Below are 24891 nucleotides of genomic sequence, written 5' to 3'. Positions count from 1 at the left end.
TTTAACACTAATCTTGCTGTAACCGTTTGTGTATGGGTAGTGGATGCATTGTTTTACGATTTAATTTTGGACGCCTATAACTGATTGTCATGTGGCACAACAACCCACATACTACAATAAAATGCACACTGTTCTTAAAACATCTACAGTACTATGGCAATATGCTATATGCCTATTGTAATAATATGATGCATTGCAACCTTTTAGTGGCACTTTGGGTTTCTAACAATGGAGCCTCTAAAGTAATATAATTGATGCCAGTGAACAATTGATTGGGTAAGTGTGTAGGCTCTAGGGGGTCGGGATTGATAGATCACATTAGTATTCCTGTCCTATGAATGTGCTGTGTTGCTAACAACGTCAGTCTGCCAGATTCCCTGCGTCTCCTGTTTCACCAGGGTTAGATATATTCTAAAAAGAAGACCTTGGAGACAAGATCGGGACTATTCAGTATAGTTATATTATGTTTGGCCGTGCGCTTCACATTTTACGTCGAAAGAAATTGAATTAACGCACCAAGGGTCTTTAAATTGGTAAGAATTCTAGCTTCTCGCTTGCAGTTCTTCATGGAAACTGGTAACTGTAAGAAATGGTTCCATCTGACCAGCCTTGAAACCGCTGAAGGAAAAGAACGGCAATGTGTATGGATATTTCAACTGGAATTAGGCTTCTACTGAAGTGAAGGTGACTTGTCGAAGCGATGCAGAAAGGAAACGCAAGCGCTCACCCAGCACTCCTGCTAGTCAAAGGTTGCCCCCGAAAAGAGCTATTTCCACAGTAGTGATTTTAGACACACTCGCTTGCTGCTTTAAACACGAAAGCAAACAAGAAATACACATTTTTCATACCACTGTTGTGTAGGTTTGATTAGTGGATGTGTATGCATGAGTTCTGCACCGAATGGGCGCAAAAACCGCCCCAGATCTGCTGGATGCATTTTTCAAATCAACAAATCTCACTACACGGACCCAGAGCGCAGAGGAAGCACGGAGAGCGCCCCAAAAAATCAGCGAGCACTGGAAGACTGTAGAATGGTAGGTACAACACACACCATTTTCGTTATTTTTGTCCATCGCTCTGGTGTTACTCCCCCACCTTTTCCATTCAGATCACGTGCATTTAGACTATTTTTAAAACTGCAGTAAACCGTTGAAGTTATATGTTTTTTCAGTCTAATATTTGAAACTGAATAATATGTCAAATTAGTGAAATTGTTAAGCTGTCATCTCAGTATATGATTACACATATAAACATTTATATTGATATCGTTGTAATAAAGCTGGATGAAACGTTGATTTGGCTACACGGTTTTAAATATAAATGAATAAGTTTATCCAAAGGGGTATGCAAACTAATATTTATGTAGCCTAATAAACAAGTGACCGATTGGTGATGTCGGCTTTTAATCTGACAGGTCTGCTGGCAGACGGCTATGTCCATATTATATCTCTTAATGTCTTTCACATTTGCACCAAAATGCTTTTTTGAATTATATGGTTAGATCTCCTGGAACAGTATTGTATTTATTTATTCATTCTTTTTTTCTTTTCTTTTCTTTTTTTTTTAATGCATTACAAACGAATCAACACCCCAGGATGTGCTGTTTAATATTATATATAAATTAACACGTATAGGTTCAAAAAATACGCCAAGTTGCAGCTTGTTATTTTATGATTCAACGATATGGTGCACAGTAATGGATGTTACAATACGTGTCTCTTAAGAGTTATAGACATTCAGTATACGTTAAAAAACATAATTCACTTTTATATTCAGCCTATCAAAATGTATAAGGATTTAGAATATTCTGTTCAATTATGAAATGATGAACACTGCTTATATGTTTTACATGTTCAGATGAATATTTATCTTAAAAAAAACGTATTTTTTAAGATAACAGTTGAGGCTAAATGATTTAAATGTAGGCTTTTTTTCTGAATTTGAATATAAAATCTGCAAGAGATGAACGACATTGATTGTGTGGGGTAAATGCCTTATCAAAGCAAAGTACCGTGTATTTCAGCTTGTCCAGGAGTTCAATACCCTGGTGGCCCTGTACCGTGAACTGGTCATTTCCATTGGGGACGTCTCGGTTGATTGTCCATCTCTCCGTGCTGAAATGCATAAGACGCGATCCAGAGGCTGCGAGATGGCCCATACCGCACATCAAAATCTATCAGTTATTTCGGGGTAAGATTGCAGAGTCTATCAAATACAGAATAGTCGTTGAGGGTGTTAGTGTAAGTGATAAAAGGAAGATGTCAACTACACATTTTAAATTCATTAGCAAATGCTGCAGTCCTCGTAGATATTGTAACGGTCTGGATTTGCTGTCCATGGTGCTGATACTTGTAAAACATTGCATCAATCTGTTTTTCAAAGTGTTTTAACAATTGCTTATAGATTACATTTGCGATAATAATATAAAATAAAAAAAGAAAGCAACATGTTATTAAAAAAAAACCCAAACATTTCCTTTTATTTTCAAATACACAGAACATCCTATTGGGAATATGAAAGGTTGTCCCCAGGAGACAAAACAATGGCTCTGTTCTGAATGTAACAAATGTTAAAATATTTACAGTGTTAGTTACAAAATACTATGAACATACTTATGAGTAGCCTGGATTAAAGATGAAATAATGTGTTCAAATTATTTATGATTTTTGTTTTTCTATGATGTTTGTACATCTTGCTATTATCAGGGTTTGTTCAGGATAAACTTTGGCTTCAGAATAATGTTGTTCATGTAATTGAATAAAAGTGAAATGCAAGGTACTTTCAAGATAATGTGCTGGACACGGGTGTTAATAAAATGATTCAAGTTACAACATGAAATGGCATCAGCTGTTTTAGCAAGCCTGTTTCATTAAACCATTAAAAACGTGTTGATTAAAATTCATTCTAACAGTTAAATAGAAGGCATGTGTTATTGTCACTTGACCTATAAATCACAGAAAATTATAAGCTACCGTGTTTGCTGCTTGGTATGGCATGCATCACCATCATTGCACTACAGATCCATACTGGTGTCATTTTCTAAATAAAGCTATTGTATTTTTGTGGCAGTTCTTAGGGGAAGTAGATCTGTTGTGTCATACTCTATATGATTAAGGATTAGCAACAGTTATCCTGTTATCTGTCCCAATTCCCTTCTATGCAGTTTTGACCTAGAAACTTTAGTTTCAGTTGGTTAATGACATGCTTGTCCTGAAATATCGTACGATGCAAATGTAAAGTTAATGACACTGCGGGTGTATTCTGCGGGTTTGGATTACACTATTTTCTTGTCAGGAGATGGGTTTGCATTGGGGCACAGAGGAAGAGACATTCAGACAGCCTTTTTTAATCCTAATTGTTTTAGCTTATTTTCAAAATCAATCCTGTAACAAATAACTTCACTAGTAGCACAAAAAAAAAAAAAAAAAAAAAAATCTAGATATTTTTGGTTTTGTTTTAACTTTTATTTGTAAAACAGATATCAATTTATAATTATTCACCTCCAGGATATGGAACTCTCACAAATAAACCCTCTGCTGGGATGTATATTATACATCTGTACACATCACACATTGCAGTTTTATATTACATCTAGAGAACCACGTATCCAAAGTATCTAAGGCTTTAGCACATGTTACTGAGAATGAAAATCCAGGGTACAGTATATGGAGACAATATAGAGAACAAACTTTCAAATCCTGATTAAACTTGCTTCACTGGTTATCTAGGCATAGACTCTGAGAGGTCAGTACATACATAAAAATCACAGCATTTATTAATGATTTAAATTTAAAAACAAAAGATGTCTTGAGACAAGCTGTGCAGATGGAGTTGTTTGACTGCTTTGTTAGGACAGTGAAAAGTACTGTTGGGACTATATGCCTGGATGGTTTGTCCCTGACCTTGCATGCTCACATCATTCTTTTCAGCACCCACATCCTGCAGCCGTCGGAATATTAAGCTTTTCTTTTAACTGTATGTTGTTTTTCCCCACAGAATATTGGCGGATGTATACCTTCCTGTAGTTTTTCTGCTAGTTCTCAGAGTTATTACATGGAATCCCTGAAATACTAATCTGTAATATTTATTAGGCACTTGGAGAAAATACTTTGAACCTCCAGCTTCCCTGAAGGAATTAGAAGTGGGTAATGATCACCTGAACAATTTAACCAGTCTGTTCAAATCACTTCCAACCTGGCAGTCCATTATGGCCCCTTTTAAGACAGCTGCACTTAGTTCATTGCTGTACTTGTGTAGTGAAGTGTAGGTATGTGGAAGGGTGGTGGATAATTCACTGACACGGAGACTGGACTTTATTTGTAATGCCACTCAGGCGCACTGATTTATTTCAACCCGCAGAGGGTGCTGTTGTCCGTGGCTTGAGTATCAGCAACGGTAAACAAAACCACGGTCATACCAACACAGGTACACAGTCCACTGCAGGTGCACTCGCATGTGATCTGGAAATAATAATCACAAAAGGCAAAAGAAAAAAGGAAAATAAACACAGTAATAAAACTACAAAATAAAGGTGCTGCACTCGGCATTGTTACCCGACCGTCGCTATCCGCACGGCCCAGGTCTCTGCCCTACACTACAATGTTCCCTCCACCTATACACACTCAGGATCTCCCCAAGGATTCCTTGATCTCTATAATCTTTCTCTTTTATTTTGTTGTTTGTTTTTCCTTTCTCTTTTTAATTAATGATTTGTTTAGTTTTCTTTCTTTTGTCCGGCCGTGCTCGGTCCGGCGGCAGATCTTCTGCCAGCTGGCTGGCTCATTTCATCTCAGAGGGAGCGGACCTGAGGGAACCCCAGAGCATCATTTTATCGGTGCAGCAACCCCCAAAGCCCGCCCCTCAGCCATTCAGAAAGCCCACACACCCTCTTTCCTGTAGTACAGGTCTCCTATGCTTTATGTTTCAATGATACCCGGAATGATACCTCTGCTTAGTCACTGACTCAGTGTGTGACCCTGAGCAAGTCATTTTACCTCCTTGTGCTCCATCTTTTGGGTGAGATATTCTTATAAGTGACTTTGCAGCAGATGCATAATTCACACACCCTAGTCTCGTATCATGTAAAGTGCTTTGTGATGGTGGTCCACTACGAAAGGCGCTATATAAAAATTATTATTATTATTATTATTATTATTATTATTATTATTATTATTATTATTATTATTATTAATTTTTATTTTATGATATAAATCAGCTAAGGAATAAAATGAACACATTTCTCAACTTAATGAACAGATTTATTAATTAATAAAATTCAATATATAATCTAAATAGAAAAGTATGTACTGTTTCTGTCTACATGATACCTAACGCAAACATACATTCAGTTATCCTTCTCTTTCACACTTTTTCTGTTATATACTGTCAGGGGTACCAAACTACCTGGGTAAGTATTCCCTGTGAAATGTTAACAGACCAAGGCACCAATTTTATGTCACAGCTGGTAAGCAAGACATGCAAGCTTTTGGGTATTAAGAGCATCAGGACCTCGGTTTATCACCCCAAGCCTAATGGCTTGGTGGAGCATTTTAATAAGACCTATAACACTAGAACTACTGGGCGTACATACATACCTAGAACTGTCTTTTTTTTAAATAAATTTAGTCGTCGCCAATTTTTTACCCCGGTTTTTCTCTCCAATTTGGTCTGCCCAATTATTGTCTGTATCCTTGGCTCACCGCTTGCAAACCCCCCGCCGACTCAGGGGACGGAGGCTGGAGCACACGTCCTCCGAAACATGCTCCTGCCAATTCGTCATTTTACACACTGCGGATCCACAGCGAGGCCACCAGACCTATGGTACCGGAGGACAACACAGATCTGGAGGCTCCACTGCAGACCCATGGGCGCACTATTGGCCACAGGGGTCGCTGATCACAGTGAGCCATGGATTCCCCTGTCGACCTAAGCCCTCCCTAACCTGGGCAACGCATGGCCAATTGTGCACTGCCCCTTGAGAACTCCCGCTCACGGTCGGCTGTGACATAGCCTGGACTCGAACCTGCGATCCCCAGGCTATAGGGCACATCCGCATGGAGTGCCTTTGCTGGATGCACCACTCGAGAGCCCGCAGCGGTCTTTTTTACGTTATATTAAAATGCTCATAAAACTACTGCAGCGTCGCACACTACGAAACTGTTCTGTTTTAAATGTAGTCAAAACAGTGTGTTTATTTTAACATACTAAACACAGTGCTTACTTTTAATTTCGATTTCCTCACTTGTATTTTCCCATAATATCTTTGTAAATCAGACATTCCCCATCTTGCAAATGATATTTGGAGTGTAAAAACTTTGCAAATGCTGGGCTATAAAACAGAGTGGTTTTAGCAGCTCAGAGACGACTTTTGACATGCAACGGGAGCTTACGACACTCTGCGGAGCAATAGAGAATAGTGCCCGAGATTTGTTTGTTTGACTGTTTCATACAGGTGTTTTCTGTTTACCCTTTTATTTTGTGCCTGAGTTAGACTCTGTTAGCTATTCAACGGTAATTTCCATCTCCAGTCTTGCTTCTATCTACCCGAACCCTAACCCTAACCCCTCCCAGTACAAACCACTGACAAAGTGGCAAGGGCTCTTTGAGGTCACACACTGGGAGGCTGTCCAGATTAGAGCCAATCTGACAGTGGAGCAGAGACGTCAGGCCCAGGATCTGGTGGCTGCTTTTCCTGATGTGTTCTCTCCTATTCCAAGGCACACTCACATAACTCAGCACCATATAGAAACAGAGCAGGGACAGCATGTTCACCAGAGGCCCTATCGCATTCCTGAAGCCAAGAGAAAGGTAATGCAAAAAGAAATTGGCGAAATGCTTAAACTGGGAGTAATAGAAGTCCCAGAGTGACTGGAATAGTCCAGTAGTTCTCGTCAACATAACTTGATTTTCTATTGACTTTAGAAAGGTTAATTAAAAATTTGAAATATGATTCATACCTGATGCCCCAGGTAGGTAAATTGCTGGAGCATCCAGGCACATCTCATTTTATGACGACACTGGACCCAATGAAGGGGTACTGGCAGATACCCCTGATTAAAAGGTCTTGAGAGAAGACTGAGTTTTCAACTCCTTTCGGTTTGTGCCAGTTCACAACACTGCCTTTTGAGTTGAAGGGATCCCTGGCCACTTTCCAGCAGATGATAGACCACGTCTTGTGGCCCAATCCACAGTACACTGCTACCTACATTGATAACATGATCATCCACAGCGTGGCATGGCAGAGTGATCTACGTAAAGTAATGGCACTATTGCAAGTCTTGTGGGAGGCTGGGGTTTCTGCTAACCCAAAGAAGTGTGCAGTTGGGAAGAGTGAGTCAGAGTATTTGGGGTATTGTCTGGAGGGCATACAGATCAGACCCCTTATTGCAAAGGTGCAAGCCTTGGCTGACTTTCCGACTCCCAAGACAAAAGCCCAAGTACACTCCTTCTTGGGACTGGCAGGCTACTATCGTAAATGTATTCCATACGGTTTAGTGGACAGAGCCATGCCAGAGGGCATTTCAGATGTTGAGGATGAAACAGTAGCAAGCCAGTACTGTGCAGTTCAGTTTTCAGGACGGGGTTTATCCTGCAGACGAATGAATCTGAGACAGGTCTGGGTGCAGTGCTGTCCCAGGAGGGAGTGGGAAAGGAGCATGCGATCCTGTATATCAACAGAAAGCTCCTTTGGAGCGAGAAAAACTACAATACCATCGAGAAGGAGTGTCTTGTGGTAGGTAGCCCTCTGCAGCCCTATGTCTTCAGGGTAATCCACAGAGCAGGGAAAATGCACTAAAATGCCGACTTCTTCTCTCGGGAAGGAGTGAGGTTGTAGATTTTCAAATGGACTGCTGAGGAGGGTATGTGACAGGGGAGACCTGTCATTGATTTCAGAGAGCGTGCATACCATTGCAGGATTTGTTCAGACGCTTTACAGGAGAAGTATTGCCAGGCAACGGATTGACAGGGAAGTTTGACCAGGCTCAGAATTGTCGTGAGACCCTGGTTGGCTAGGAGGAGCATGTCCGGGGAACACCTGACCATAAAAGGGCACAATACTACACACGCAGCTCTCGGCTTTGCTGCAGTGAAACAAAACAAAAAAACAAGAGATGAAGAAAACAGAAGGCCAAGACTGGAAACAAAACCTCTTGGCATGGGAAGAGCTGACCATGAAAATAAAAGTAAGCCTTTATTTGTACCCTGTGGATTAGTTTAAGGCATCACTGCACACTCCCATAACAGTACAGGCTGTGTGTGTAGGATAGTGTTGCTGGAGTGCAGGGGATCTCTGTTTAGAGAGAAAGCGCCAGACTCATGCTTACCTTTTGTAGTATTTTTCTTCTGGCCACTTTTGGGGGACAACCTGTGCCTTATTTTACACCTGTGTGTATTACCGTACACTGGCGTTACCATTGTTGGTTCCCCAGTGCTGGCCAGGTGCAACTACAACAACACCAACTGCAATAATTGTTGTGAAATAAATCTGCACGCCTGTGAGCCATTAACAACATCAACCTCTGTGTCCGTCTGCTAGCTATCAAGTGAATCATTCACACCCCTTGCACAGCTGTATTTAATCTTTTTTTAAATGATTTAGAATGCACATTTCCTGTACTAAAGATTCATGCTTCATGAATGTATTGAGTGTCTCCCGCAATCTGTTAAGACTCTTCCTAACTGAGCCATTACACATTGAAAACTCTAAAAGGACTAATGCTAGAAAAACAGCATTGTGTATATATCTTGATTAATGGCATATTCAAAATGCACCAGTATTAATAAGAACTACATTTGAATGCATAGTTTATATTCATATGTTGTATTGGTTCTTCGGCAAAATGTACTAATTTCAAAATGTCTTAGTGTGGCAGAGCAAAGCTCTGCTCTTTAGAAATTGGCAGGGATGGGGTTAACTTCCCCTACCTGCCTGGGTTTATTATGTTCAGGTGGCTGGGGTTGATTAGTTGATTAGGTTGATTAACGATCAATCAGCGCCCAGCCACCTGATATAAAAGGAGGCCTCTGCTTCTCATTTGGAGAGAGGGAGCTGAGGAAGCAGGTTGGTGTTTGTTTTGTGGTTTTTGAATTTTCTAAATCCAGTGAAGGCATTGCCCAGCCTGGAAACTTTATTTTTGTGAGTTTTGTTTTTGCTTTATTTGTGTTTGAGTGCACTTTCTGTTTATTTTATTTTGCCCTTGTGCACTTTATTTTTGTTTACCTGCTTCCTTATCCAAATGAGAAGCAGAGGCCTCCTTTATATCAGGTGGCTGGGCGCTGATTGATCGTTAATAATAATAATCATTCTAATCAACCCCAGCCACCTGAACATAATAAACCCAGGCAGGTAGGGGAAGTTAACCCCATCCCTGCCAATTTCTAAAGAGCAGAGCTTTGCTCTGCCACACTTAGGTTGTCCTTTTTATTTTATTAGGTACTACTGGGTTTCATCCCCTAGTGCATGATATCATTCTGGCAAAATACTTTTACATGTATCTAGAATAACACTTATCCAACAACGATGAAACCCCTTCTAATTAATATACCAGTTGAGACTGAGCTTCCATATAGCCATTGTAGTGATATTGCTCTTATCAGACATGCATGATTACTTTAGCAGTGTAATCATTTCTGAAGAATGTATTGTTTTAAAACAGATCTATAGATATTAGTTTGGTATGGGACATGCAGGATTGGTCTACAGTGTCTGACACCTGATAAGGTAAGGTTTAAAGTTTGATAGGAATTATCGTGCACAAATATCTTTTCACAAAATTAACTAGACTTGACTACTCCCGAAGCCATTATTAATACTGACATAAAAATTACACTTGGTTAACATATAATGAATAAAAGGTATGTTTCATATGGAATTGCTGCTTGATTCAGAACAATGAAGTGTTAATATGTTGCTGTAGCTCAAGAAACTACTGCAAGTCTCTTTTGAACAATTATATACTGGCATTAATTAAACACAGGCCCTTGAGCTCGATTAAAAAGCAGGTGGTTCAGAAACTCATTGGAACACAATGAGGAGGGAGAAGCCTGAGTTTCCTAATATGATGGAAATGCTTTGAAAACAAAAGCTAAGCCTCCAGATGATATTTGCTATGATTAAAATATTCCGTTCAACCTTTTTGCATGCCATGTTTGTCACACTGCCGAGATAAATACATCTAATAAACTGTATAGAGCTTACATTGCAGGTATAAGAAACTATTGAAAAGCAGATGCAAATACATAGACATGAGCAAAACTGGAAGACACATTAACAAAATAGTTTTACATTTCTAAAACAGCAGGTAGAGGATTGAATGTTTTCTGAACTAGTCCTCCTGCAAGGACCTTTATAGTGACAATAAAATATGTCTGTGTTCTGTTTTGTTATTATTATTATTATTGCAACACTTCTTTCTCTCATAAAAAAAACCCTATCATTTAACTTCAGAATCCAAACACCCACTCAATATGTCTTCATGTTATACAGTCTTAAAAAGTTTATACAAAAGTCTAACAATTTGTACAACCCACCACTTCCTACAAGCACCATAGGCCATACACTGTTCTCATAGAGCATCCATACAGAATAATAATAAAAAAAGATTAATAAGATTACCATAAACATAGCAACCTTTCAAGACCATGGGTACAGATTACATTTAAATGTTATCTGTAATCCTTTTTTCTTTTTTTATTATCAGTAATTCATATTTTTGATGCAGGCTCTTACTTGTTTGGCAGGGCCTGTTCCTGCAGTAGTTTAGGTTTTATATGTAAAATGCTTTGGGATGCTTGAAAGCTCATGAAAGCGCTGTAGCATTTATAGTATTGCAGTATAACAACCAAGAGCTACTGCTTTGGTTTAGAACAGTGAAAAATAAAAGAATGTATAGCAATTGCCATGCTAGGTAATGCAATATTGTTTGGATGTACAGTGTAAAACAGTGATACAATTTCTGTGTGTGGAAGAGGAAAAAACACAAGAAGCGGTAATATAATATCAAAGACCCCCCAAAAATACAGCAGATAATATTTCTAAGTGGTATTTTATAAGTGGTATTTTTTGATAAGTCTGTGTTCAATATGCTTTGGTCTGAATACAGAATCAGTTCTTCAGTTCTACTTGCAAGCCATTGGCATATATTACAGATCAATCAATCAGAGTGTTTTTATGTTAGTAAGTATGTGCACCATCTTGCGATCTCCAAATGTGTATTCTTTTCTACTGCTGGCAGTACAGATCAGGTGGGTGATCACTAGATGGCGCTGGTACTTACTAACACAAAGACCCTTTGGCTGATCAAGGCTATGATACGATCAGAAAATAAGTTCCACTCAGTGCTTCACGCAAACAGATCACACTGGGAATCTTCTTGTTTCTCATAGGAACCGACTGCAGAAGACTTAACCAGATGGAAGTTAAATGACAAAATTGAACACATTCTTTGAACACATAAGGGGAAAAGAAAACAGAATTATTGCAGCTCAGTCAGTATGGGACCCAGGTCTTAGAGCACCTGCACGAAAGCACTAGTTGCAACTGAAGTCATTGTTTAGAAAGCCTTTGCATAGGGAGCAAGCAGAGCAGATACCTTACTGTGTAAAAAAAAAAAGGCAATACTTAATTAAATAATTGTTCCTTTGTAATTTATTTGACTCAATAATATATGATAATCCAACAAAATCATCTGTGCTTATTAACCAAGTGTAGTTTGTGTTTTTATTATAAAACCAAGAGAAAAACAGCTGCATCAGTACTTTAGCATCTTTGAAGATGTGTGAATGTATCAGTTCAAAGAGTGCCTTTACAAACACTTTGATGATATTGATAGAGTGATCCATCTGTGCAGACGTGAAGAGGAAGCCTTTTAGGAAATCCTATCTGATGATAGTCTGCCCTTGGTTAAAACAAGGTGGTTTCCTTGGAATGTCATTGATGTAATGCTACAAATGTACTTTCTAAAGCACACAGTATTCCAAATGGCTGTATTGTATTTTTTTTCATTGACAGGTGAAATGTTGCATGAATTTTGTCCATTGTAAAACATGAACTCTATCAACACATATAGTAGTTTGACTTTATCTTTAGAAACTAGACATGGGTGGTGGAAGTCTTCTTTGGAAAGTTTCGTAGTGTTGGAAAAATCTATGCAAGCTATCGGGGGGGGGGGGGGGGAGGGGGGGGGAGGGGGGGGGGGGGGTCCCTTATAAAAGTGTAGTATATTAATAAAAGCACAGCAAAGTGAAAGCATGGTAAAGTATAGGTAAGCATCGTAAAGCCCAGCGCAGTATGGTAACACATATTAATAAACATGGCAAGACATTGGAAACTATAGTAAATGCATAGTATAACCATGGGGAAAGCATGACCATGCAAAAATACAGTGGTAGGGGTCTGTAGTATCAAATGCTTGAGTAATGCTTGTGGCATTAAAATGTCAGTGTTTTAAAAATAAGCCTGCTTGATTACAGCACAAATCTTTTTTGAGAGGAGATGTTACTCCATTAACATTTAATGATATGTTTGAATATTGAAAGCTTGTTTTTGTTTCTCAAGAGCACACAGACTACTGTAATGAATGACTTACCTTTCAGGATTATTTATTTGTTTTGAGCAGTTCTTCACAAGTAACATCTTCAGTTCAAGTTACCAGTTGCCTGCATTGTAAACAAGCATACTGTGTTTAAAAAATCTCATAAATTTTTTTTTTAGTTTTTTTTCTCTAAACTCAGTTATTCATAGACCATTCACAAAATACAATTTACCACTGACAAGCTGTCCGGAAGTCAGACACCAGTTTCAACATTCCATCACCTCTTTCCAAAAGACTGTAATTTTTTAAAGTTGAATTGTATAAAAATCAAGGAGACATTTTCGGTTTTGTGTGTGTGTGTGTGTGTGTGTGTGTGTGTGTGTAATGGGGGGTGGGGGGGAGATTGGGCAGGGGGGTTAATCAGACCCTGTTTTCTCATCATACTGCAAATGCCTGTATAGTTTAACCTTCCGCTAATAGACTGCCTTTGATGTTGCTAGGTAGCAGCCTCTCACATTCCTGTTACTAATTGGCTGTTTTGTTAGGCATAAAAGGTTTTATTTGTGTGTGTACTAATATGGAACTGTTACCGTTTTTTTTTTTTTTTTAAAGAGAAGAGGTTTCAATGAGTGGGACCCAGTACTATTTTTAGAATGAACTGTTGAGCCTGTCAAAGATTAACAGTGAAATACTGCTTTGTATTTCATTATGCTTTTCAGCCCAGAAGATGACGAAATCCACCCTGAAATCTGCAGACTTTACATACAGCTACAGTGCTGTCTAGAAATGTACATAACAGAAATGCTGAAATCTGCATGTCTTTTAGGATCTCTTCAACTTCATCGAAAAGGTAACGCTACACGATTTTACATTCATATTTTCCTCTACTGCCTTCCATTGGACTGGCCTCTCCAATTGTACTGTCAGATGCAAACTTACAACAAATTAAATTGCCAAGACTATAATGTTAACATCAACTTAGCTGTACATTGCATACACAATACACAACAAGTGGGCATTGCTCAGACCCTCTATAGTATATCATAGGATTTAGGAATTATTTTGTCAATTGTTTCTACATTTCATCCCAACACAAAAGAAGCAATTACTACGAAAGACTTCTAAAGCACTGTCAAGGTTCGATGCGTACTGGAAAGCACTGAGAATTGATTATTTCTTTATTAAGAAGTAAAGGTAGACGATCTGGAACACAAGAACTGGTCCTGAAAAAATATATAATGCTGACAAGTGTTAAAATAATCACAGGGAAAAATAAATATTCTCTTGAGTTTTGTCATATGTTCTAATGTTCGTGATGCCACGGTGTGCTAATAGTTCTGCTAGGGTTTCCTTGTGGTAATAATCTAATGCAATCCCAATTGTATTTCTCGAGCTTTCTGTAAGGGCATGTCAATTATACTGATTTTGGGCCGATATTGTTCCCTTTATGTGTCATGGTATATCAGTATTCATATGCAGACTGTCTTAAAACGTTTCTCTGTTTTACAGGAAAGGAATCTTGCACAGTTCCCAAGCTTTTAGACTGTAAAGTGGAGGAGAGCTCTGAGATCCCAATATTAGAAGAAACTTCATCCTCACCTGTAGATTTCCATCAGTATTCCTTTCAGGTTTCCACTGATATTGAAAACACAGAAAGGTAGCTATTGTGAATGATTTCACCAATTTTAAGGTTCGCAGCCCCATTAAAATTAACCCAGATACAAGACTTAAAGTATTTAAAGCATTTTCATGCCATTTTATTAATTACAATAATTAAATAAAGCAAAACAAAACAAAAACTCCTAACTCCTACTCTGAGCACTTATTACACTTTTCTTTGTTTCCCTAACTAACCCACTGGACGGCTAAGCCGTTTACCAGTCAAAACAGCTCTTTGACAGACACACACACACACACACACACACACACACACACACACACACACACACAATGTTTCACACTACACACACACAATTCAAAGGGTCTTTACTCTACCTTTTAAACAGAGGTTACGTCTTTATGACAGCCTTACTTCACATACGCTGGAGACTGCCCAGAACAAACATTTTCGCTGGTTAAATACCTGCATGCTAATTGCAGGCAGGCGATATTCATTATCATTTGGAGCCAGGTGAATCCCAGCCTGGCTCCCTCGCGTGGCATTCTGGGAAATGTAGTTTTTCATAACCCCTCCTGGACTACATTTTCTCTCTCTCACACCAATATATATATATATATATATATATATATATATATATATATATATATATATATATATATATATATATATATATATATATATATATATATATATATATTAAATTATCAATAAGTCTTTTTTATGCCAAAAGGGTGTTCAGTAGTGCTTGATCAATGAATACATATTACTTGAAGTACGAACTTTTTCCAAATTAGTGATATTCAGGCCAGATAATGTTAGAAGAAAAAGAAATGCTGTTGATCAATAAGCAGTAGGTAGAATTTGGTAAAAAGACTGGTGTTGGCATAAGGCCAAGCAGTCCAAGAAAGACAAAGATTAAAGTGGCTAAAGATCAAAGAAATGATTCTATAAAGCTTATGTGTTGTGCACTCCCACTAAGAATATAACTGGTAATACTCAATATTAATGAGGGTTGTCAGATTGCGTGCCTTACTTTCAGGTACTGTAATCTGTAACTGTTTAACTGCCTTGAGCATTGCACCTAAGCATTGCACCTAAGTCTTCAGCATCAACGTTTGTCGATAAATAGGGAAAGCAGATGGTTGGTTATTTACAAGAAAAGAAAGGGACCAATTTTACACTCCTGGTGGAATGACTAAGGAAGTGCAAGACTGATTGATTAAGGTTTGAACAGAGATGTCTTAAATCTACTATAGTTCCCAGGTATGTAAAATAAAATATCTTTTATTTTAATTTTTTTTTAAACTGCATATTTCAAACCTATATAGTGAATGGAAGTGCAGAATGTGTGGGATTATTTTTTTTGTTGTTGTTAGCGACAGACACAGAAAACAAAGCAAAATGGAATGCCAAGGTTTATGAAAAAAAAAAACAAACATTGGATTCCACAGGATAGTAAAATGACACTAGATTCTAATAGTTTTGCTTCGTATTTGTACATTTGGAAATCGTGTTTTTTTTTTTTTAACCAGTGGATTTACCCTACAGTGCTAATGCGTGAGTAATAGGTGATTTCAAATGTTATGTAACATTTTATGAAGCAAATAAAGTAAGCAAACTTTACTAAATATTTAAACGGCATTATCATCCACATTTGTAATTATGTGTATTTTTACAAACAGAGATGTGATTTTAATATAAATGAATTGGATTATATAGTAGATGCCGTTTGTTAAATTTAAGATGGAACTAATGGTTAGTTAAGAGGTATCAACATAATCGATATCATCCTTATATTCATTTTGCAGTAATGTGTGCTCTTTATGATTCGCTATGGTTTCTCTTTAGATCACTATTTGTTTTGCTTTCTAATTATTCAGGCAAAGCCTGCTTTTGAAAAGACTCCTCACGGGTGATTGTGGGAAAGTGAACTGGGGAAGCACATTAGCATTGCACTGAGCACTGAAGCCTGTGCAAGACCCACAAAAGTATATATTTTTTAATGATTTAAACGTCAGGTGTATTTAGTTCCGCTACCATTTCGATTAACTAAATAGGCTAAATGTTTTTCTAACTCTGTCAACATGATATTGGAAGTACCTTCATATATATATATATATATATATATATATATATATATATATATATATATGATATATATATATAAGTCACTTATACATCCTGTAACAGCAAATTTCTGATCAAAAGGCTCCAGGCAGAATAATGATACTGAAATGATTAAAACACTGTATTAGTTGCAGTAGTGTACCTACGGTTTCTCGCTTTCCAAGGTATGAGAAATGCTTAGCCGATGCAAATATGCCAGAGAGATCCCCTGATGATACAGGAGAGAAATGGACAGGCTTTCTCTGCTCTCCCAGCGGATTGAACTATATGCTCCTGATTCACCCATACATTGTAATTGCATTATTGGGCCCACCAGTGACAAACCTGTTCATGATAATTAGGTAAACCAATTAATACAAATAACAACAGCTCTCTTTTCACCACCAGGCAACTAAAGTATGTATTGTTTGTGTCGATATCCTTTCTCTGTATTTTTGGGGGTTTTCTTGTTTTTGTTTGTTTTTTTTTCAGTTCACTTTCTTTTTTTAATTTCATATTATGGATTTGATCCGTATCTTTACAGAGACATGCGGGAAATGAAAAACCTTCTAAGTAAACTCAGGGAGACTATGCCTTTGCCATTAAAAAATCAAGGTATGTACCTTTTTATGGTCTAAAAATGAATTTGCAGGTATGCTTGTTCAATTACTGAACCAAACACAAGACAGAACAAATGCTAGAGTTGATAACACTTGCTTTAACCTAATAAACATTTAGTTGAATGAAGGAATAAGTATTGTGACAAGGCAGATTATTCTGATTGGTATGCAGTGCCTAATATGTAATGCACAAACCTTTGGGCATGTACAGCTATGTGCATCACCCTATACAATTCATTCATTTTGCTTAATAAAATCAAATGAAAGCTGCTGAATAATGTTACGTTAACATATTGAATTACATACTGCTTTGTAGTTTTCCATATACTTACAAAAAACTGACAAAAATCTTAAAAATCTAGCATGAAATACTGCACTACTATTATGGCTTCCGGTAGACTTTTGCAATATCATTTTGTAGTATCTTTAATTACACGATGTAAAATAAAAGATCTAAATGACGTTTTTTTTACTTATGTCTCAATTCTAAAATTATAGCTGATGCAAAATGTTTGGCCGTAGCTGTAGGTCTAAAACTTGATTCCTGTCAAGGAGCCTTTGGGACTATAGGTCACCTGCTAGTATCTGATCATCACAGTGCCTGACAGATCCAGGAGATTAACTCTTAAAAACGCTTTACTTCAGTATTCCCAGCATGGACCTCCTGACAGGAGGGATGGGGTTACCCCATACAGAATAGAGCCTCTTTTGTTTTAATGCTTACAGTTGTTGCCTGGGTGTGCTCTTATCAAAATATGTTATTTTCAAAGGACAGATTAATAGTATGATTGCATTTTTTAACATACTGTATTGTAGTGTGTCACAGACCCCCTTTTTTTAGCCTGGAAAGCACAGCTGGGAAATGAAGACTTTTTACATTGTTAGGAAGGTCTGTGTTCTCCAGAGCATGTGGGAGGAGGTTAGCACACACCACATAGCATTGTGATGTATAATGTATAGCATTGTGATGTATAATGTATAGCATTGTGATAGAGGCTCAGGTAGAAGGCTGCTGCTTCTTTTAATAAGTTTGACCCTTGTGATAAGCCAATAGCAATTAAAGTTGCCTATTCAATGAGACATTTTTTATTTAGATTATAAGCAGCTATTCTAATTAGCAAATGCTGGTGTTCAGAGCCTTTTATATTATATTTGTAGCAAATATCGATCATTATCTCAAACAGCATTAATTAAGACCTGGGGGACGCGAGCCACAGTAGGTTGTTAGTCGGTATTGCAGGAGACTTTCATGTCTGGATTCAAATCTAATTTAGCCCAAAAGAAAAATTAGTTTGGCAGTCTTTTAATCCTGGAAAATAGCAGTCGATAACCACAATTCACCTCAATCGAACCTAGGCACCTGCAAGGAGACCGGACTGCTCCCTGCCCCCCAAAGCAGGCATTCAGCTCATATTGCAGCTACTCCTGGACCTCTCAAAGGTATGTGAATTCATCATGATAGAATGCTTTAATCGTAAATAGCTTCTGCTTTTGTCTTTTGCAGATGACAGTAGCCTCCTAAACCTGACTCCATTCCCCCTGGTAAGAAGGAGGAAAAGGCGATTCTTTGGACTGTGTTGTCTTGTGTCGAGCTAGGAAACTAAACTCCAAAACTGCAAAACAGCTACTAGGATCTATTTAGCACAGCAAATATATAAATAAATATATATTCCTTCAGTTGATTACTGCCATTTCTAATCTTTCTTTTCTGTTATGAAGGCTGCCCATTTTCTATTTTTTATTTTGTAATAAAAAAATTGTTAAAGAAATAAGAAGTTCATATTGAAACGATAGTTATATATATATATAAATATTTAATCGAATTTTGATTAAGATGCTTTATAATTTTTTTTGTTTTCCATTTTTTTTGTAATTGGAGTGATGTTATCGCATGGCTGCACAATATGTACAAATGTGGAGTTTTATTTTCCTCAGTCACTCCAGAAGTAGTTACATTGCTGCTGAAGCAAATTAATACCCTATATGATATTAGATCAGGCTAATAAAACTGATGTATGCTTCTAGCATAGCCAAAAATCCCTCACCTTCATCCCAGTCACATACATTGAAAAACAAGGCTTAAAAAAGATGAAACAGTTAACTAATCTAACAGTACATTAAAAAAGCCATTTCTTTGTCCATTCCTATATACTGATTGTCAGGCCTGATTCACAAATGCTTTTTTAATCAATACAATATGCTTTAATATTCATTAAACTGTTTCAGACTGATGTTGGCTTCTACAGTAACTGCCTAAAACAATTACTTGAATATCAAACTATTTTATTAATTTTAAAAAAGTGTTTGGAAAAGCATGCTCAAAGTGCTGTGAATAAGGCCAGATTACTTCATTAATTAGTCTTCCTTATACTCTGTGTTCAATTATTATTTAGCATTTTAATATAGTATATGAAATAAAACACCCTTTTTGCACATATATGTAAATCAAAATGTTAAATCCTGTAGTTTATTCTAAACTCATTTTTTTTTTTTGTTTGTTTGGTTTTTTTTGTTTAGTTTTTTAAAAAGTTTTTCCTTTTTAATACCATGATTGAACAAAGCTGGTTAACTTAAGGTGATATAAACTTTGCTAGACGGTTGAACATTGTACGTGCTTATTAATATAGTAAAAATGTTTTAGGGCATGCTGAAGTTAGTTCAAGGTAATGAAAAAAAAAATATATAATATATATCATTTTATAATGTTAATATTTTGTAGTTAAACTAACAAATGTCTCATTTGTGATTTCTAAGAGGCAGTCACTGTATGTTTTTACTATTACTTTTAATGAAGTGTTCGAAGGACCAATGAGCAAACATTGCACTGTATGAAGAGACTTTTAATTAAAGCCTTTTATTTTTTGCTTATTATCAATACAGTATGTACTTTTGCAATAATTATTGAGGGAGGTATGTTAACCATACATAACGAAATGCGGGGAATACGGCTCTTCTAAGGAAAACGTTATTTTTTTCTTTAGCATCATAGAAATGGCCTGGGATAGCAACAACCATAATGTTTAAGAATTATTCATATTGTAAACACTTACTGAAAGGACTAAGAGGTAATAAATGAATTATTGAACATATCTTGAAATGTAGTGCTACTTTCTGTGTTTGTCATATCTTGGGGTTAAAAAAACAGCCAAACTTCATTGGAAAAGTTTCTTTGTAAGTCCTACTCCTTGTTTCAGGTAATGATGTGACATCAGCTACACAGTGCTTGCTTCTGCCCAAGAACTCCATCTCCCAGTAGCCTTTAGAACTTCGAATCCCTGCACCTACTACATGAGTCACATGAATATACTATAAGAATTTAACATGATTCATAGAAACCAGGCAACTGGTTAATAAATAATAATAATAGTAATAATAATAATAATAATAATAATAATAATAATAATAATAATAATAACTTGTAGATCAAGTTAAGAGTTTATGACATAGTGGGAAAGCCTGGAGAGAGAAGTCCATAAACATTGTTTCCACTGTAGATTTTGGTTCACAGCAGCCCACACTCTGTCTTCCATTAATATTCCTCTCCCTTAATCAGTGTCACACAGTATCACAAGCATCAATCCCAACCCTCCCATGAGTGGTCTCTAGTCATGTAAGCCAAAAATTCCCTCCCAAATTTTACTAGATGCATACATGGCCAGTTGTTGTATATTCCTGTCTCAAATGCCAAGCATCAGCTAATGCACTGCACTAGTTCAGCTGTAGAATGTGCTCTAGACAAGCATGGCAAACCGAACTGCTTATCTATTACTTCAACTCTGTCTATTTAATACAAATATTACAAACTACACAACAGCTGCCTGGCTAAATACTGTTTGGACTAAATTTAATAACCAGTTGCTATTTTTGATATGCAACAAGGTCAAATAGACCTGGTTATACTGTTTCCTTGTGTATTGCATGACAGTGGTGTAAACAGAGTCAAAAAGTGATATAAGCAGTTATGTTATGGGTTTTTTTTTTAGATATATGGAGGACCCGAGGATGGTAAAAAAAACAAAACCCCTTCATAATGAAATATAATACATCGGCTGTGTATCCAAACTTTAGGAACAAATAGTTTTATTAATTATTTTGGAAATGTCATGCCCCTTGATAAATGTTTCTGTTGTTTTGTCCATTTTCCCACTTTTGCACATATATTTTTTATATATTCTTATTTTTATGGGGTTGTGGCAAAGTGCCCACCCCTGTGTATATTTGTGTTATATGTTGTGTGTTAATGTTGGTGTACAGTCATTGGTACACGGGGTATAAACGGGTCTGTGTAACACGAGTGTTTAAAATGTATATTTGTATTTAGGCACGAGGATTGCACAGCACTTCATGTGCAAGTAAAAAGTAATAATATGTGAGCACGGGGAATTGCACTTTATTAATTCACGTGCAGTTGTACCACGACTCCAATTGAATGATTGATTAGCAATCGAGTCTCGGTACAGCTGCATAAAAGCAACATGTTTTCACTCACTTGGTGTTGTGTGTTCGGTGAGTGGAGAACGGGTGTGGAGACGGAGGTAATAATAATAAAATAATAACGTAAAGTAAAATATCAGCTCACCATGTTGTTTAGCGTTAGTCTGTTTTGTTTGTCTGTTTACTTTGGCTACCAGTGTGGTGTCCTGTGTTTTTTGTTTGTTACAACCTTTTTATTTACTGTTCTGTTAATTCATTAAATGCTGACCGCAAGCAAGCACTCAGCTTCCCCAAAACTCCACCTCTCTCTTTATTTCCTGGTTCCTTTTTCTGGTCTGACGTCCCCCACTCCGGCTGTCTTTGTGACAGAGGTTTATTTGTATTTCTGTTTATTTGTGTTCATTGGTTCGGTGTGTGTTCCTAAGTTCTCCAATCATTTCAGTAAAGTTTAGTTTGTGTATCATTATAATGTTTTTGTTTTGTTTTGTTTTCTGAAATATGTACACAGTAAATTCAAGCACAAGACCAAGGGAGCAAAGGAAAGGTGAACAAGGTAGAAATGAGAAACGCTGGTTTTTATTGTCATGTATTAGACATTATAACTGTATATACAGTAGGCAGTCAGTTATACAAACTCTGCAGATAAGTGGCAACACATTTAGGTTATATAATTAGTTATTTTGGACGCTGCGTATATTGTGTAGGATAGTATGAAAAGTCAGATTTTGGACAAATAAGAGGCGATTGTAATTAAGTTTATGGTATTGTCACGCCTGAGATTACTGTGAAGTTCATTGTCTAGTGTTCAACAACAGTGGCACCAAACGGTACTCATTCAGCTTCAAGACAAACTTTTCTTTACTGCACTATGTCGGTGGTTGTGAATTTAATGCTCAAGAAAGGGGAAGCACATGCTAACCTCTTTATGACTGGAACAGCCTTTGAAATGCTGGTGAATTAGCCTGTAGTGCCACCTACAGAGCTTTAAAAACAATTTGATGCCTAAGCACAAGGGATCCAGGATAAAAAATAATAAAAAAAATCTCTTGCCAGATCCCAACTAAGAAAGAAATAATCTCAAGAGCCTATAAAAAAAAAATACAGGTATTAAGAAATTTAGAACAAGAACAGCAAAACTCAAATACAAATACAGTTTTGTGTGTTGGAAACGCAACATTAACAAAATGCCATGAAAATAATTTTAATGAAGTGCTGTAATGCTGCAAAAAACTCAATTTATAAACAAAAAAGCAAGTCTAAATGTTACCGTGTCAAGCTAAAAAAAGTTTTCTTTGTGAACTCCAATAAACCATCAGTAATCTTTTGCCAATCAAGTCTAGAGTGCCTAAATAATGAGTCAACACAGATGTATTTCGTCTGTTGCATCTTCTTAGCACCCATAACCATTCCAGGTAAAATAAATTTGGTTACATTGTTTACAGTAGTTTAATTATGATTTAATTGCGAAGCAGATTCTCTAGTTAGAAAATGAGCTGAAAACATCTCTTCAGCCAAAGATGCATGCACAGTTATTGATGACGTTATCATAAGGAAAAACAGTATGCAGCTGAGTTTTGGACTAAAGCAGAGTTTTGGACTAAGGTAAAAGAAGAGCACATAGAAATAATCAGGACTTTATTTTGGAAGTGTACTGCTGAGGAAAAAAAAACATTTAGGTAATTAAAAATGAAATACACTGCAGCTTACTTGATTGCAGTAAAAAAAAAAAAAACATTCACTAAATTTAGCTCTCAGATTGTGTTAATGAAAAAATAAAAAAGTGCATTGCAATGTGCTTGCTGTGGTGTATTTAATATAATAAATAGCAGAATGAACTTGATGCAGTTTAAACTTGCTGAAGCCGCATTCTTGAAAAATGTGTAATTTGGTTTTGCTGTTCTCCCTGAATCTCTGGAATATAATTTATTTGTTTGCACTGAAAACAATAGAGCATTGGTTACCTTAGTAATTCTGAGTTTACTGAAAACAAAAGTGAATGAAAAAAGAATAATCATATAAGTTACAATCATACTTTTTGAGCTTCTTAATATCAGAAAGTCTTATGGGCCTGGCTTTCCTGTTTAGTTTTAGGTTTAAATCTATGGCAAAACCATGGGGCGCAAAAGGGGAAGATCTCTCCAATTACTTCCTGTTTCTTAGCCAATAGCCACATTAAATGTCGCGATCAAAGCAAGATGTATATCAATTGTAATGTAATGCAATAAAAAACAACACATTTTCTCATTGAAACGCAATAACAAAACTACAGATAAAAGACGTTGCTTCTTGTAGCATCCTGCAGCCTACGCTATCCGGAGAGGCTTGAGTTTCAGTGACTCTTTGTTTTTCCCTCACTATCACTCGCAAGGTTGCCCAGACATCCCCAACTAAACTGTCAACACTGAATAAATGATTAAATATTTCATAGTGGCTGTCTTCCTCAGCCGGGCTTGCTTGTTTCCTTCCAGACACTGGCGAGCTTGTTTTATTTTGTGTAGTCCAGGTTTACGAACCCAGCTCCCGCTGTCATTTCTTCTAGAAGGGAAAGAGCAAAGGAACAGCAAAGAATCATTTTTATTGGTCAATTGACCCCCCAAGACCCACCTCCCAACCACTCAGAGAGAGAGAGAGATACATGACACACCCTCACCCAACCGCTCTGTGTCATTGCCATGACTGGCAGGCAGATTCCAAGTCACCTTGCATAATAATAATAATAATAATAATAATAATAATAATAATAATAATAGTACAAAAAGTGTTATCTGTCTGAATACAGTAATAAGATTCTACTGCTGCTGGGAGCTTAAGGGGACACTAAGCTCTCTTACTATTTTCTGCCTCCCCATTTTCTTTGTCCACCAGTCGCCACAGCTTAGTACTTAGTAAATTAATGGAGTCTTAATATTTGAGATTGTGTTTGTGAAAAAATAACACCTGAAAAAGAATTAATGATCAATAGTTATTGAAATAACTAATCTTAACAACAAACAGATCACGGAATGTAACATGCGGCCTAACCACAAGGTGGTGTTGTAAGTAAGGAAATAACAGAAAGCACTAATAAAAATGAAACACACATACAATACAGTACACGCATATACCTTTCACATGATTTGAAACATATCTTAAGCTCTACTCTCAGTTGATAGTATTCAGTAATGCTGACAACTTGTTGACTGATTTTTTTTGTTCAGTGTGTCCTTGGTGATTAGAAAAAGAATGTCCATCTGTTTCAGATGACTACATTCTTATGATTTCATGCATCCAAGTCCCAGTTTTCTGTGCTGACATTAAGGCAAGAAACATTAATCACTTAGAGCCATGTGATCCATGATGGATTTTTTGGTTATATAAGCAAGAGAAAGCATGATGAAAACCATAGTATAACTGAGTAAGTCCATAAGTATATATGGAAAAAGCATGGAAGATACTGAGTCTTCAGTTAGTTACTTTGAAATAAGGCTTCTGAATTTAGCAAGGGTGTGCAAGACATGAATTTACACTGAACGTCTACCAAACTTGTATCACAGGCTGCATACCCAGAAAATGAGTTTAACCCTTAGCTGCAATATAC

At 36.9% G+C, this 24891-nt stretch overlaps 1 protein-coding gene across 1 annotated transcript; it reads left to right on the top strand.

Annotated features, from left to right (window-relative positions):
• The first annotated feature begins 382 nt into the window (after positions 1-382).
• On the top strand, positions 383-19332 carry LOC121300698 (regulator of G-protein signaling 7-binding protein-like). Its single transcript, XM_041229399.1, has 6 exons — positions 383-1034; positions 2024-2190; positions 13253-13383; positions 14043-14190; positions 16805-16875; positions 18385-19332. Exons 1-6 carry the CDS (start codon positions 885-887, stop codon positions 18474-18476), a joined length of 759 nt encoding a protein of 252 aa, XP_041085333.1. The 5' UTR covers positions 383-884; the 3' UTR covers positions 18477-19332.
• The last annotated feature ends 5559 nt before the right edge of the window (positions 19333-24891 follow it).

Source organism: Polyodon spathula, chromosome 2 (assembly GCF_017654505.1).
Source record: "Polyodon spathula isolate WHYD16114869_AA chromosome 2, ASM1765450v1, whole genome shotgun sequence".
Lineage (NCBI taxonomy): Eukaryota > Metazoa > Chordata > Actinopteri > Acipenseriformes > Polyodontidae > Polyodon > Polyodon spathula.
Note: the sequence above shows the minus strand (reverse complement) of the source record. Positions and strands in the feature narration are given on the sequence as shown.